General features: G+C 39.8%; 1 protein-coding gene across 3 annotated transcripts in view; it reads left to right on the forward strand.

Moving 5' to 3' along the window:
• Positions 1–13,644, forward strand: part of Strn (striatin) — an 82,577-nt gene that overhangs the window by 32,627 nt on the left and 36,306 nt on the right. For all 3 annotated transcript variants that reach the window (XM_059248359.1, XM_059248358.1, XM_059248357.1), the window contains exons 2-4: positions 330–433; positions 9,987–10,060; positions 13,212–13,290. In XM_059248359.1, the coding sequence (XP_059104342.1) occupies positions 330–433; positions 9,987–10,060; positions 13,212–13,290 (257 nt within the window). The remainder of the gene's footprint in view (positions 1–329; positions 434–9,986; positions 10,061–13,211; positions 13,291–13,644) is intronic.

Raw genomic sequence — 13,644 nt, forward strand, 5'->3', positions numbered from 1 at the left:
CCTGCCTTCATTTTTTATAAAAATGAACCTCTTTCAAGGTACTTTTATACTTTGGACAAACTGCACGTCTGCTTTGTACCCTGTTTGTTGTTTTATAGGTCCTTAGGAAAACCAGGGACCACGTGAGGCAGCATCTCTCATCTGGAATACACTGTGAATAGGTCTCCCGTGGATAGTTTTCAAATTAGGACTTCCCCCTTTCAGCTCATATTCTTTAGTTTACACTGTGACGGATTTGAAGAGGAATTGTATTGGTTGCCTGCTGTTGTAAAACTTCTTTCTTAAAGGCATCTGTTCTGAACTGAGTTTCGCCTTTCTCTCCCTTCCAGGCCCAGATTGCCTTCCTTCAGGGGGAGAGGAAAGGTCAAGAAAATTTGAAGAAAGATCTTGTGAGGAGGATCAAAATGTTGGAATATGCTCTGAAGCAGGAAAGGTAATTCAGTAAAATCCCTCTGTCCTAACCATCTTCATTATTCTACCATTTCTAAACTACAATCATATCTTGATGCCATGTACTCTTGAACCCAAGAGTAGGGAATAAACATTTTGTGTATGATTACAATATGTTAATCTTATTATGAATAACAATAACTTTAATAAGGTGATTTACATGGTTTAAAATGTTTTAGCCACATTTATTCACAGTCTACTTCTTTTTTTTTTGAGATAATGTTTCTCTGTGTAGTTTTGGTGCCTGTCCTGGATCTTGCTCGTAGACCAGGCTGGCCTCGAACTCACAGAGATCCGCCTGGCTGGGATTAAAGGCGTGCACCACGGCCTCCCGGCCACAATCTACTTCTTATATTGTGTGCTTATGAAGCTTATGTTCTTCCTAGACTTAGGCTGTCATCCATTTCTCTCCACTCCATCTTCTGCTCTTTATTTATTTAGTTATTTAGGTTTGTTTGTTTTGAGATAGGGTCTCATACAGACTAGCTTCAGACTCACTAGGTAGAAGATGCTGGCCTTGAACGCTTCATCCTTCTGCCTCTTAACTCTCAAGTACTCGGATTATGGGTCACGATCAGCTCTTCTTTTGCTTTCTTTTATATCGTTTTGTTTGTTTTTCTTTTCATGGTACTAGAGATTAAACCCAGGGTCATGTACATGTTGTGCAAGCACTCTATCATTGAGCTATATGCCCAGCACGCAACCATTTATTCATAGTGTTAAGTTTCAAACCCACCACAAATGGCTGAGGTGCCTATTTAACATATCAAAGCGGACCTGGCCGCCAGGTTCTCCCAGCATCCCTCAGTCCCTACCTGTTACAGGATATGGCTGGCATACTCTACCCTGAACTCTCCAGCCCAGGGGCTCTTCCCTGTATAATACAGACATTTTGGTTACCTACCCTTTTTTTGTACCTGGACGCACACACACACACACACACAGAGCTGTGGCCCAGCTTAGCCTGGTCATATCCATTCTCAACTCTTCCAGATGTCCCTGCCTCTACCTATGCTCTCCTTTTTATCCACTTTCTTTTATAAACTTTCTCCTCCACCACCTAAGAGCAGTCATGTTCTTTCCTTTTCTTTTACTTCTTTTTTTTTTTATTCCTAGAGTAAAATTACATTTTAATCATAAAGGAAATTTCTATAATGCTTCTCCCTTTTTTATGATGTAATATTCAGCATGATACAGTTTCTTAAGAAAAAATTGCTCTGATTGACAATACCTTTTCATCGACTTTTTAAAAAATATTTTATTCCTTTGTTCCTTTGTGAGATACTCTTATCTCTGCAGAAGGAGAGCTTGCCTTACGACTTTGCTAGTGTTACATTTGGGTCATAAGTAAAGGGAAATAGGTCACATGTGAGAGTTTGGGGAAATTATCATGTGGATTAAGTTTCTTTAATGGCCAGTCTTTGGATTTTTTTATCAGCAGTCTGAAGTAGTTCATTGTTTCCAGTAACCTGCACATTTGATAACCTGGTATTAGAATTCTCTATTTTAGGGATTTTTTTGCCTTATTTTTGATAGTCACTTGTTTTTCTGTCTTTTTTTTGAAGTTGGCAAACGAACTGTGTGTAAAACCACCATAAAATAACATTAACAAAATATTTTTAAATGTTGAGAAATTGATACACAAGAGGTTTCTCCAGTTGGTGAAAAAATAAATGGATTTTTCTGTGCCTTAAGAAGCTGATTGAAAGCGACATTAGGGAGACAGAAAGAAAAACATTTTTAAAAGTATGTAATTTGCAAATACTTGAGATCTCCAGCTGTCCTCTCTGTAGGTTTTCCCAGAGGTGAGGGAGATGAGAACAGAAATCGATGTACTGTGTTGAGTAGTTGCAGTATCCTGGCCATTGTACTTTCTGATAGGTTTCTGATAAAAACTGCCAAAGCCAACTTGGTGCGGGGAAGGCTTTAGTTCATCTTAGAACTCCCAGGTCACAGGCCATCACGGAAGGAAGTCTGGGCAAGAGCTCAAGGCAAGACCCTGGAGGCAGGAGCTAAAGCAGAGACCATGGAGGAGCTCTGCTTCCTGACTTGCTCCATTTGCTTGGTTTTGGTGGTTGTTTTGTTCTTTTTTTCCTTCATTTTAAAAAATGTACTTATTTTTATGTGTGTGGGTGTTTTTTGTGTGCATATATGTTTGTGTACTACATATGTGCCTGGTACCTGCAGAGGCCAGAAGAAGATATTGGATCCTCTGGAACTAAGTTATAGACAGTTGTGAGCTTCCATGTGGCTGCTTGGAATTGAACCCTGGTCCTCTGGAAGAGGCTCAGCCATCTCCCCAGCCCCTTCATTTGCTTTCCTGTACGGCTCAGGACCACCTGCCAGGGGTAGCATGTCCACACTAGGCTGGGCCCTCCTACACCAATCGTTAATCAAGAAAATGCCCTACAGATAGATATTCCCAGGGGCCAGTCTGATGGAGACAGTACCGTAGTTGTGGCTTCCTCTTCCCCAGATAACTGGAGCTTGTGTCAAGTTGACAAACCAGCAGTTTCCAGACCCAGAGACTTAAAACTAAGTAATTGTTGTAGAGCTGTAGGTCAGATCTCTCCAGACTGAATCTAAAGCCTGTACTCTTTATTATTTTGTTATCTGTAAGGCAGTAGAACTGAAATACACAAATACTAAAGTAACCAGAAGTGTGTGTCTGTGTGTCTGTCTGTCTGTGTCTGTGTCTGTGTCTGTGTCTGGGGTATGTGTGTGTGCACGCACATGAAGGCTTGTATCTAGACTTATAAAGTACACTGAGGTGCCAGGGGCTGAGGTAGAAATATGTACGTGATATATAGTGGGATCAGAAAGAAGGAAGCAGCTATACTACCATCCCTAAGTGGCTTGAGCAGCATTATGACAGATAAGAGGCCTCACCAGTGAGGCACGTGTAGGAAGATGAGAGACCACATTGGAACCAAGCAATGCGCACAGGAATTTGCAATCCCGTGTGTGAAGAGTGTTAAGAGTATCACGGACATTAGTTGTTATTTGATGACCGGAAATGGTGATTAGTGCGCAAGAGTCAGATTGTGGAGTCTACTTAAGGAGTTCAAATGTTTACCTTAAATGTGGTAGGAAACATGGAAAACTTTCAAAATGTTTATATCAAATGATCTTGAACTAATTGGAGAACTGCAAGAATTCTTTATACTCTTTAAGATTTATTTATTTATTATGTATAGAGCATGTATGACTGCAGGCCGGGAGAGGGCGGGCACCAGATCTCATTGTAATGTGAGCCACCATGTGGTTGCTGGGAATTGAACTCAGGACCTCTGGAAAAACAGTCACTGCTCTTAACCGCTGAGCCGTCTTTCTAGCCCCTATTTTTTTTTAATTCATTTATTTTTATTTTATGTGTATTGGTGTTTTGCCATGAGTATTGGTTCTCCTGGAACTGTATTTATAAACAGTTGTGAGCCACCATGTGGGTGCTGGGAATTGAACTCAGGACCTCTGGAAGAACAGTCAGTGCTCTTAACCACTGAGCCATCCCTCCAGTGCCCTCTTTATACTCTTTACTCAGATTCGCCAACTATACATTTATCTTTGCTTAATTATGCTCAGTCTGTGAGCCTGTTGTTTTTCCCGTAAATTATTTGCTTAACTCTCCCCTAGCTAGTTTAATGTATGTTTCTTTTTTGGTGTTTTTTCCCCTGTGTTTTCTTAGAGCAAGAACTTTCTTTTATCTAACTACCATATATTATTGTTAGTGAAACTTAATGTTGGTATAATTCTCTTCCCTGTCCAGATGTCCTGATAGAGCTCTTCAGAGTGGGTCAGCCCCTGCCTCCAGTCTAGGATCCAGTCTGGGATTGTGCTGCTAGGAGAAGTCTTTAAGCATGAAATACGTTTTTGAAATATCTCCCTGGGGACTATACTGGAAGATCTTCTTATCAGGGCAGGAACATTATAATAAATGAGAAATGATAAGCAGTACCTGCTGGAATACAGCAGTGTCTGCCATAAAACATTTTAAATACAAAGAATCTAAAATGCAGAGATATAAAAATGTGGAGATGGTATCCCAAGATCCCGAGAAAGGAGAGTCAAGAGCGACTCCCAGGTTTCTGTCTCGGGAGGGAGGGAGGCAGTGGAAGAAGATGAAGAACACGGGTGACCGTGGGTGCTGCTGAGGCACGTCTTAGGAGAGAGACTGGTTGGAGCCATGGGAAACAGTCAGGTGCCTTAGAAGAGGACTGAGGAGGAAGGGCCGGAAAAGGAGTCTCTGGAGGAGGAAGAGAGCAGCGTTTGGGAAGAGGAAGGACGGGGAGTTGACACTGGCAGAGGCCAGAGCAGGCTCCAGGCAGGCTGTGGCTGAGAGTAGTCATCGGGGTTTGCCCATGGGTGCCTGCTGATGTCCTGGCCACCTCTGGAGAGCTGTCCTGCAAAGGACAGGAGCCGGGTCACAGGGAGAAGCAGAGGGAAGAGAAAGCGGAGACAGGTGAACCCGCTGACTGTTTCCAGATGGTTGCGGAGCAGAGGAGAAAGAACTGGCCAAGCCTAGGAAGATTTCTTTTCTTACCTCCTTCTGTAGCAGAGAGATTCCAAACTAATTTTCCTTCTTTGGGTGTTCGTGAGGCGATGTGGGAGTTGTTCTGATCCAATGGCACTTGTTTTGTTCAGTTTGATTCCTTACTTTCCCTTTGGACAGAGTCTAAATGTGCGGTTCAGGCTGGCCTAGAGCTCACATGCATCGGCCATGGAATCCCTGTAGTCTCTGGGTGCTGGGGTTATAGGCATGCCTTACCATGCACAGCTGCAATGAAACTTCAACAACAACAACAAAAGGTTCATCGTCATCATTATTATTAGTTGTATTTCATGTGTATGGGTGTTTCGTCTGTGTGTATATATGTGCACCATGTGTGGGCCTGGTGTCTACAGAGACCAGAACTGGAGTTACAGACAGTTGTGAGCTGCCACGTGGGTGCTGAGAATTGAACCCAGGTCCTCTAGAAGAGTAGCCAGTGCTCTTAACTGCTGAGCCATCTCTCCAGTCCCTGCAGTGACACTTTTTGAGGATATTAATTTAACAAATAACAAAGCATGTTCTTGTATCATGGAGCATTTGACTTTTCAATCCAAAATTATCTTTCTAATACTTTAATACTTGGTATTACAAATACATTTTGGAACTCTAGAATACTCTAGTGATTTCTCTCCTGGAATTATTTTTCTAATCCCAGGAATTAAAAAAATGGATTGAAGACATTTGGAACAAAAATTTGGAGAAATGAACAACTTAAAAATTGTATATGTGTGTGTGTGTGTGTGTGTGTGTGTGTGTGTGTGTGTGTGAATATTCTTGTGTGTGAGTAGAGGTGTACACATGCTATCCTGTGTGTGTGTGCTGTGGTACATGGGTGGAGGTCAGAGGCAACCTCGAGTGTGGGTCCTCACCTTCCACTTGTTTGAGACAGGATCTCCTGCTGTACCGGGCAGCCTGGCCCGCCAGCTTCCAGGGATTATATACATGAGCTCCTCTTCTGGCTTTGTGTGTGTGTGTTCTGGGCATCTGAGCTCAGGTCCTTATATTGGGCGGGCAAGTACTGTACCCAGGGAGCCATCTCCAAACCCAGTTTAGTAACCTTTACACACACGTTTGCAGGCTCTAACAGCTACTGTGTGTGTCACTCACTTTGCCCTGGTCTAATTTTTCATTTAATTTGGTTGCATCAGTTTATTGCAGTAAAGAAGCATCATACAGCAAGGTTAAGGCAGCCGCTGAAGTACTGTGCGGTCGTGCATCCCAGTTAACTTTTGTACAGTTGGAACGGTCATTCAGAAGTCAGAACTTCACTTCTGATTCTATACTTTCATTATCAGTTACATGTTTATGGCCCTGGTCCATTTTAAAGGCAATTCAATATCATGCCATTTAACCTATAAACAGCTAAGTAAAGATCAATGTAGATTTTCTAAGTTCCCCTCTTTAGAGAGCCAAAATAAAATAAGAACTGAATCTTTAATATAGATGAACTGTTCACCTAGCAGTGAAGTTATCAAAGCATCCCTTAAAGTATGATAGACTTTTCAGAATAAGCAGGTTTACATATTTCTTTTCAACAGTACAGTGTTTGATTTGACATTTTTCAGCAGTTTTAATTCTAAGGAACTTCAGATCTATAGAAAACCATCTTTGAAACTTTCTCCTGTGTTTTCTGATTCTCTGCATTCACTGTCACTTTTATCTTTACTGTGATAGTCCGACTGTCTTTTTGCTTTTTTATCTCCAAATTCTAATTCATCTTCTAGGTACTAGAATTAATTTTCCAAATTAAAAAAAAAAAGAGGAATAATGATGTTCTATCCCTCTTTAAAATACCTGGTTAATTTCAAAGCTATTCCTATGTAAGTAGCACTTTTCTTCTAGTGTCTTCTTTGACCTCTATTCCTTCTAATTCTTTTGCTTACCAAACTTAGTGTTTGTAGTATTTTGACCTGCTGGCTGTTTATGTTTTAGGACCCAGAGCTTGTCCTAAACACAGCAGTTATTTGTGAAAATCCAGACAGAACTATCTTGTATATCTTACTGATTGAGCTTTAGTTAAAATCTCCTGTTACCTTTCCTATAGTTTTATTTGACATTGCGTTTTGCAGAGTTAGGTAATCCTTTGTCCACATTCTTCAGATATTTGCTGACAGCGCTTATGTCAGTATGCAGTACTTATTTATTTTCCCAGGTCTTAGAGATCCTCTTGTTTTCACTCTTACCTCACTATAAGCTAGCTGCAGGGTATTTCCAGCGGTCAGCACACCTTGCATATGATAAGAATTCAATATTTGTTGAAATTAATCATTAGGGAATGGGGAGATGGCTCAGTGGGTAAAATGCTTGCCATGCAAATATAAGGACGTGAGTTCAGATCCCAGCCCTCACCAAAAACAAAACAACAAAAACAAAAAAGGCAGGCACAGGGCACTTACCTGTAAGCCCAGCATGGGGCAGAGATAGGCGCTTGAGTTTACTGACAGCTAGTGTAGCTGAAATGGCGAGCTCTGGGTTCAGTGAAAACTCTGTTACAGAAAACAGTATAGAAATGGTAGTGGAAGACACTTAACCTTGACTTCTGGCCTCTACACACAAACACATGTTCATGCATGCCAGTACACACACACACACACACACACACACACCGTTCTTTTTAGCATCAACATTTAAGATGTGATTGGACATGTTTTTTACTCCCAACATATTGTTTATGAGGTCGGTTTTTAAACAAAGCTAGAATTATCAATCAGGTTTATGTTACCCTATCCAGTAAAGGCCATTGGGGATGGAAAGCATAGATGTATATGAAGTAGTGAGATCTGTTTATCCTGTAGGTCATGAGACAGAAAAAGAATAGTGAACTGTTAACACAATGACTTGAAGTATCAGGGCAGTGGGAAACCATGAGTTCTTGAGAAGCATTTTAGCATCTTCTCTCTCACGATGTTTTAAGTTTGAGGAGGACTGTTAGTGTTTTCTAGAAAATTTAGTAAGTAGGGAAATACAGATCTTAGGAGTCAGAGCTCGTCCTAACCACAACAGCTATCTGCATATTTTGCCTTGGTCTAAATTTTTGTGAAGTAGTAGTTGATAGTGTTACATATATTGTTTATAATGTTTTCTGATTATTACTGTTATTATTATTATTTTTCTGGAGCTGAGGACCGAACCCGGGGCCTTGCACTTGCTAGGCAAGGTGCTCTACCACTGAGCTAAATCCCCAACCCGTTTTCTGATTATTTTAAAAACAACTAATGTTGCAGTTTTTTTTCTAAGACCACTAGAATGCACGGGAATGCAGCATGTTGTGTTGGGAAATGCTTTCTCGCTCTGTGTTTACATCATATAAATAAGGTTCATATAATTGTGGCTACTTTTATTTGAATGTTGTTATCCGTCAGCAGGCCAGCTATGTGACTTTTAAGAAGCTAATGTTACTTTGTCTATGGCAGATGAAATATTTCTGGAAATCTAAAGAATGACGATTACATTAAGAATCTGTTGCTTTCTTATAACTGTAAGTCAAGCTAATGTCTCCACAGCTTCCCTTCTGATCATCAATTTTATTCCAAGTATATGGAAATAGATTTGGAAATGTTTGTGTTAAAAGATGAAATCATTGTGTTAAAAGACACATTAGGAATATGGAGAAGCATGTTCTAGATAATTTGGTGCCTGTAATCTGTAAATTGTCTTAAGACTCTCCTCTATATAAAAACACAGTTTTTCTTTGTGACAAAATGATTATTAAAAAAATGAAGGATTTTGGTAACTTATATATTGAAGTCAATAATTTTCTTTATCTAATTTTAAATTATATAAAACTTTATGATAAGTGTTCCATCTATTTTTTGATAAAATTTAACTTATTTTTAGTGTGTGTGTGTGTGTGTATGTGTGTGTGTGTGTGTGTGTGTGTGTGTGTGTGCACCATGTGTGTGCCTGGTACGGAGGAGGTTTTCGGATCCTTGGAGCTAAGGTTACAGATAATTGTGAGCTATACCTTAGGAAGAGTAACCAGTGCTCTTAACTGATGAGCCATCTATCCAGAACATTCCCCCCCCATCATTCATTTTTTTTTTTTTAAATAAGGACGAAACACTTTCTATTTGGCTATGTTGCCTTTTCCTTTATTCTTACTTTGGTTTTGAAAATTATTGTTTTATTTGTATATTTTTATTGTTGTCTAGCTTAACTTGTTGAATATTTACTTGCAAAAAAACTTCATTTTGTAGAGAAAAAAGTTAAAATATACAAATATATTAACTGTATGTATTTTTTAAGTTAATCTTTAAATATTTTTTCCTTATCTGGATCATTTTTCTTGTTTCATTTGCCTAGATCTGAGATGATTAAATTAGATGGCTCGTCCAGTTAGCTCAAAATAGTAATACTGTGCCAATTTTAAAAAGAAATTAGACAGTCTTCCTAATCGTGTTTTTTGTTTTTTTCTGACTAAAGACAAAGTATATGCTGACTAAGGAAAATATTTAACCACTACTGCTAGAATATCTCATTGCACAAAGGGGATTTCATCAGGGTTTTTGTCATGCTTTGATGGCTCACCGTAAGAGTATCTGGTGAATTATAAATACCCGGTAAGGCACAGAGCAATATAGGTAGTGTTTCTTTTTAAGATAAACTCAAGTATTGAGAAAGGCTAATCTTAACAAATTAAATTGTACAGTGAAGATCTTTTTTATTCTTTGCTCTAATTCAGCTTAAAGGTATCAAGAAAATTTGAATATAACAAACTAGAATTTATATGGTTCATTCTAGGTATAAAATGAAAAAAATTATTTCTAGTGTTTTTTTGTTTGTTTATTATAATGACAGTTGGTGATTGAACAACAAAAAAGGTAAGTATTTTTTTGTTACGACTTTGACATCATGGAAATTTTAGAGCCTTTGAAAGTTCTAGGCATGTTTAGCCAGGACTGTTACACACTTAAAACTTCTCTTCCATATCTTAAAACTTATCGAACTGTGTTTTAACATGGCTTGTGTTTTCTCATTTCTTTGTTAGAGCCAAATACCACAAGTTGAAATATGGAACAGAACTGAATCAGGGAGACATGAAGCCTCCAAGCTATGATTCTGGTAAGCCACTTGTAAAGGAAGTTTATGTAATAAAAAAATTAATGTCTAATATCTTGTAGAAACATTTGAAACTGTAAGTTAGTATATGTTTGCATGTTATTTTTTGTTGTCTTGTTTTGGGGGGCACTAATCATTTAGTGTCATGAGATTTTTTTTTTCTTCTTCTTCATCTGCACCCTGTTTTAGTTCACCATTTTCTGCCTATGTTCTTCATATAGCAGAAGGTTCAGGCATGGTGGGGTGGCATGAACCAACCTCACTTCTTACTGTGTCTTCCTGGATATAACGGAAGCTTTGGAGCAAAACACAGTGCACGCTGTCCTTGAGATCCTGTGACCCAGCAGAACTGTGGGAATACGAGGTTTCTTCTCAGAGCGTAAGGGAACTGGCGAATCCCTGACCCTCGATGCCTCACTGGGCCAGGGACACAGCGCAGTGGCTAGAGCACATACCTAGCATGGATGGAGCCCTAACTAAGTTCAGTACTGTCAACAAACAAAAAGCAAACAAACTCGACCCCTTCGGTGAAGTTTCTGTTTCTTACTTACAGAGATACAGGGTGTGTTCATTAGCAGGTGTAAAAGGGGAGTGAGGAAAATTGTACCAAAGCTATTACCGCCCTTAATTTTTGTCATATTTCAGATTTAATTCTTATTCAAGTAGTAAAAGTATTTACAATCATTTATATCCTTTATTAAAATGCCTACCCATAATTGTAAGGGCTTCATTAACTTTAATTCTTGAAATAATCATTTAATAAAGATGCTGTTATTCTCATTTTATCTGTGCAAAACTTTAAACTCAGGAAGTTGGAAAATTTTGCCTGAGGTTAACCAGTCATTAAATGATGTGGGACATGGAATTGAACTCAGACTTATCTGACCCAGAAATTCATATTCTTCCCATTTCTCCACATTTGAGTACAGTAGAGAAGCTTTTCAAATTGAGTTCTAAATGTAATAGTCTTACATGTACATCCCAGAATATTATAAGTATGTTCTTAAGATTTTCCCAGGTTCTTTGATATCTGTTGTCTCTCTCTTGACCTCTAGTTTTATTAGTTTGAGTTTTCTGTGTCTTTAGTTAATTCATCTCAGGGTTTGTCCATCCTGCTAATCTTTCAAGGCATTAACTCATCATTTCATTCATTCTCTGTAGTCTTTTCATCTCAGTTATTTCTGCTCTGGTTTTGATAATTTCTTTCCACCTACCTTTTGGTGTTTTTTTTTTTTTCCTTGCCTTTTTAAACTACTGAGGTGCATTTCTAAGGCACTTATTTGAGTTCTCACTCTTTTTTTTATTTTTCACTTTAAATTGTGTATGATGCATATGGACATGTGCATGTGAACGTGAGTGTAGGTTTCTCTAGAGGCCAGAAGAGGGCAGTGGCTCCCCTGGGGCTGGAGGTCCCGGTGGTTGTGAGCCATCTGACGTGGCTGCTGAGAACTGAACTCAGGACCCTCTGCAAGAGCAGTGCGTGCTCTTAACTGCTGAGCCACCTCTCCAGGCCTTCTTTCTGTTCTTATTTGTAGGTACTTAAAGCTGTTAGTTTCCTTCCCTCTTAGGTTTGCTTTCATTTTATCCCAGAAGTTTTGGTACATTGTGTTTTCATTTCATTTCATTCCGTGTGTGTGTGTGTGTGTGTGTGTGTGTGTGTGTGTGTGTGTCTACTTCAATTATTTTATTCCCCTCCCCCATAAAATTTACAGAGCTGTTTAGTAGTACAAAGGTCTAGTTGCTGTGCATAAAAGAGCTTTATTGGGGCTGCATAGATGGCTTAGCTGTTAAGAGAATGAGAACCCAGGCTGGTCTTTAGCTTTTGATTTTCCTGTCTCCACCTTGTGTAGCTAGAGTTTTCCTGCCTGGTCCACGGTCAGGGCAAATCTCTCTCACCTGCCAGTCCCACAGCCACTCAGACCCGACCAAGTAAACACAGAGACTTATATTGGTTACAAACTGTATGGCCGTGGCAGGCTTCTTGCTAACTGTTCTTACAGCTTAAATTAATCCATTTCCATTAATCTATACCTTGCCATGTGGCTCGTGGCTTACCGGCATCTTCACATGCTGTTTGTCATCGTGGCGGCTGGCAGTGTCTCTCTGACTCAGCCTTCCACTTCCCAGCTTTATTCTCCTCCTTGTCCCGCCTACACTTCCTGCCTAGCCAATGGCCAATCAGCGTTTTATTTATTGACTAATCAGCAACACACTTGCCATACAGAACATCCCACAGCAACCTTGGGAGGTGGCTTACACACTTATGCCACCCTGCCTGGTTTCAGGCAGTGCTTGGGATAGAACCCACGGCTTTAAGCATGCCTGGCCAGCATTTTACCGACTGAACCACATCATGTCCCCAGTTGAGATAATTTCTTTCTTTTGTTCATTCATTTGTTTTGTTTTGTTTTGCTTTGCTTTGTTTGAGACAGTTCCCTGTGTAGCCCTGGCTGTCCTGGAACTCACTCAGTAGACCAGGCTGGCCTTGAACTCAGAGATCCTCCCCTCTTGCCTCCCAAGTGCTGGGACTAAAAGTGTGCGCCACCACCACCTGGCTCTGAGATAATTCTTTACATATTTGTATCAAACTGTTTGGGGTTTTTATTTGTTTTACTTTTACTACCATTTCTAGGTTTTACAATATTTCTATTTCCTTCTCACTGTGTAACTTGATTTGATAGGTCTTTGTCCTAGAGGAAAATTCTCAGGCTAGTGAAAAATGAAAGAAAAAATGTCTTTATTCTTAATTCTGTTGCTCTAAAGGGAATCCAGTAGAGAGACTTAATCGTGCAGAGTTTTATTACTAAAATTTGAGTTAAAAAACAGTTCCTATTGCCCTAAAACACATCTCTTAAAAGTTACAGTTTTCTTTTTTTTTTTTTTTTTTTTTGGTTTTTCGAGACAGGGTTTCTCTGTGTAGCTTTGTGCCTTTTCCTGGAACTCACTCTGTAGCCCAGGCTGGCCTCGAACTCACAGAGATCCGCCTGGCTCTGCCTCCCGAGTGCTGGTATTAAAGGCGTGCGCCACCACTGCCCGCCCAGCAAAAGTTACAGTTTTCATATTCTTAACCTTATAGTGTTTATTCGACACTGTTTATGAGTTAGGTGGCCTAACCATCAAGTAAGTCAATTCCATTGTGCTTTGCTATCTCCAGATGAAGGCAATGAAGCAGAGGCACAGCCACAGCAGAATAGCCAGGTAATGTGGAAACAAGGCCGGCAGCTGCTCAGACAGTAAGTACCCAAGGCGGAACGGAGAACTTGCTGAACGTGAGAACATTCTTTTCATGCTTTTTTGTTTGTATTTAAAAAAAAATATTTATTATGTATACAGTATTCTGCCTTCATGTATGCCTGTAGATCCGGTGCCAGAAGAGGGCACCAGATCTCATTATAGATGGTCGTGAGCCACCATGTGGTTGCTGGGAATTGAACTCAGGACCTCTGGAAGGGCAGTGAGTGTTCTTAACCTCTGAGCCATCTCGCCAGCCCCCTTGTTTGTATTTTTAACTCACAAGTTTCTCCTGTATTATACCATTGCTGAGAGGAGTAAGTAGTAAGGTAGTTTAAAAAAAACTTGATGTACTA

Source organism: Peromyscus eremicus, chromosome 22, assembly GCF_949786415.1.
Source record: "Peromyscus eremicus chromosome 22, PerEre_H2_v1, whole genome shotgun sequence".
NCBI classification, from domain to species: Eukaryota; Metazoa; Chordata; class Mammalia; order Rodentia; family Cricetidae; genus Peromyscus; species Peromyscus eremicus.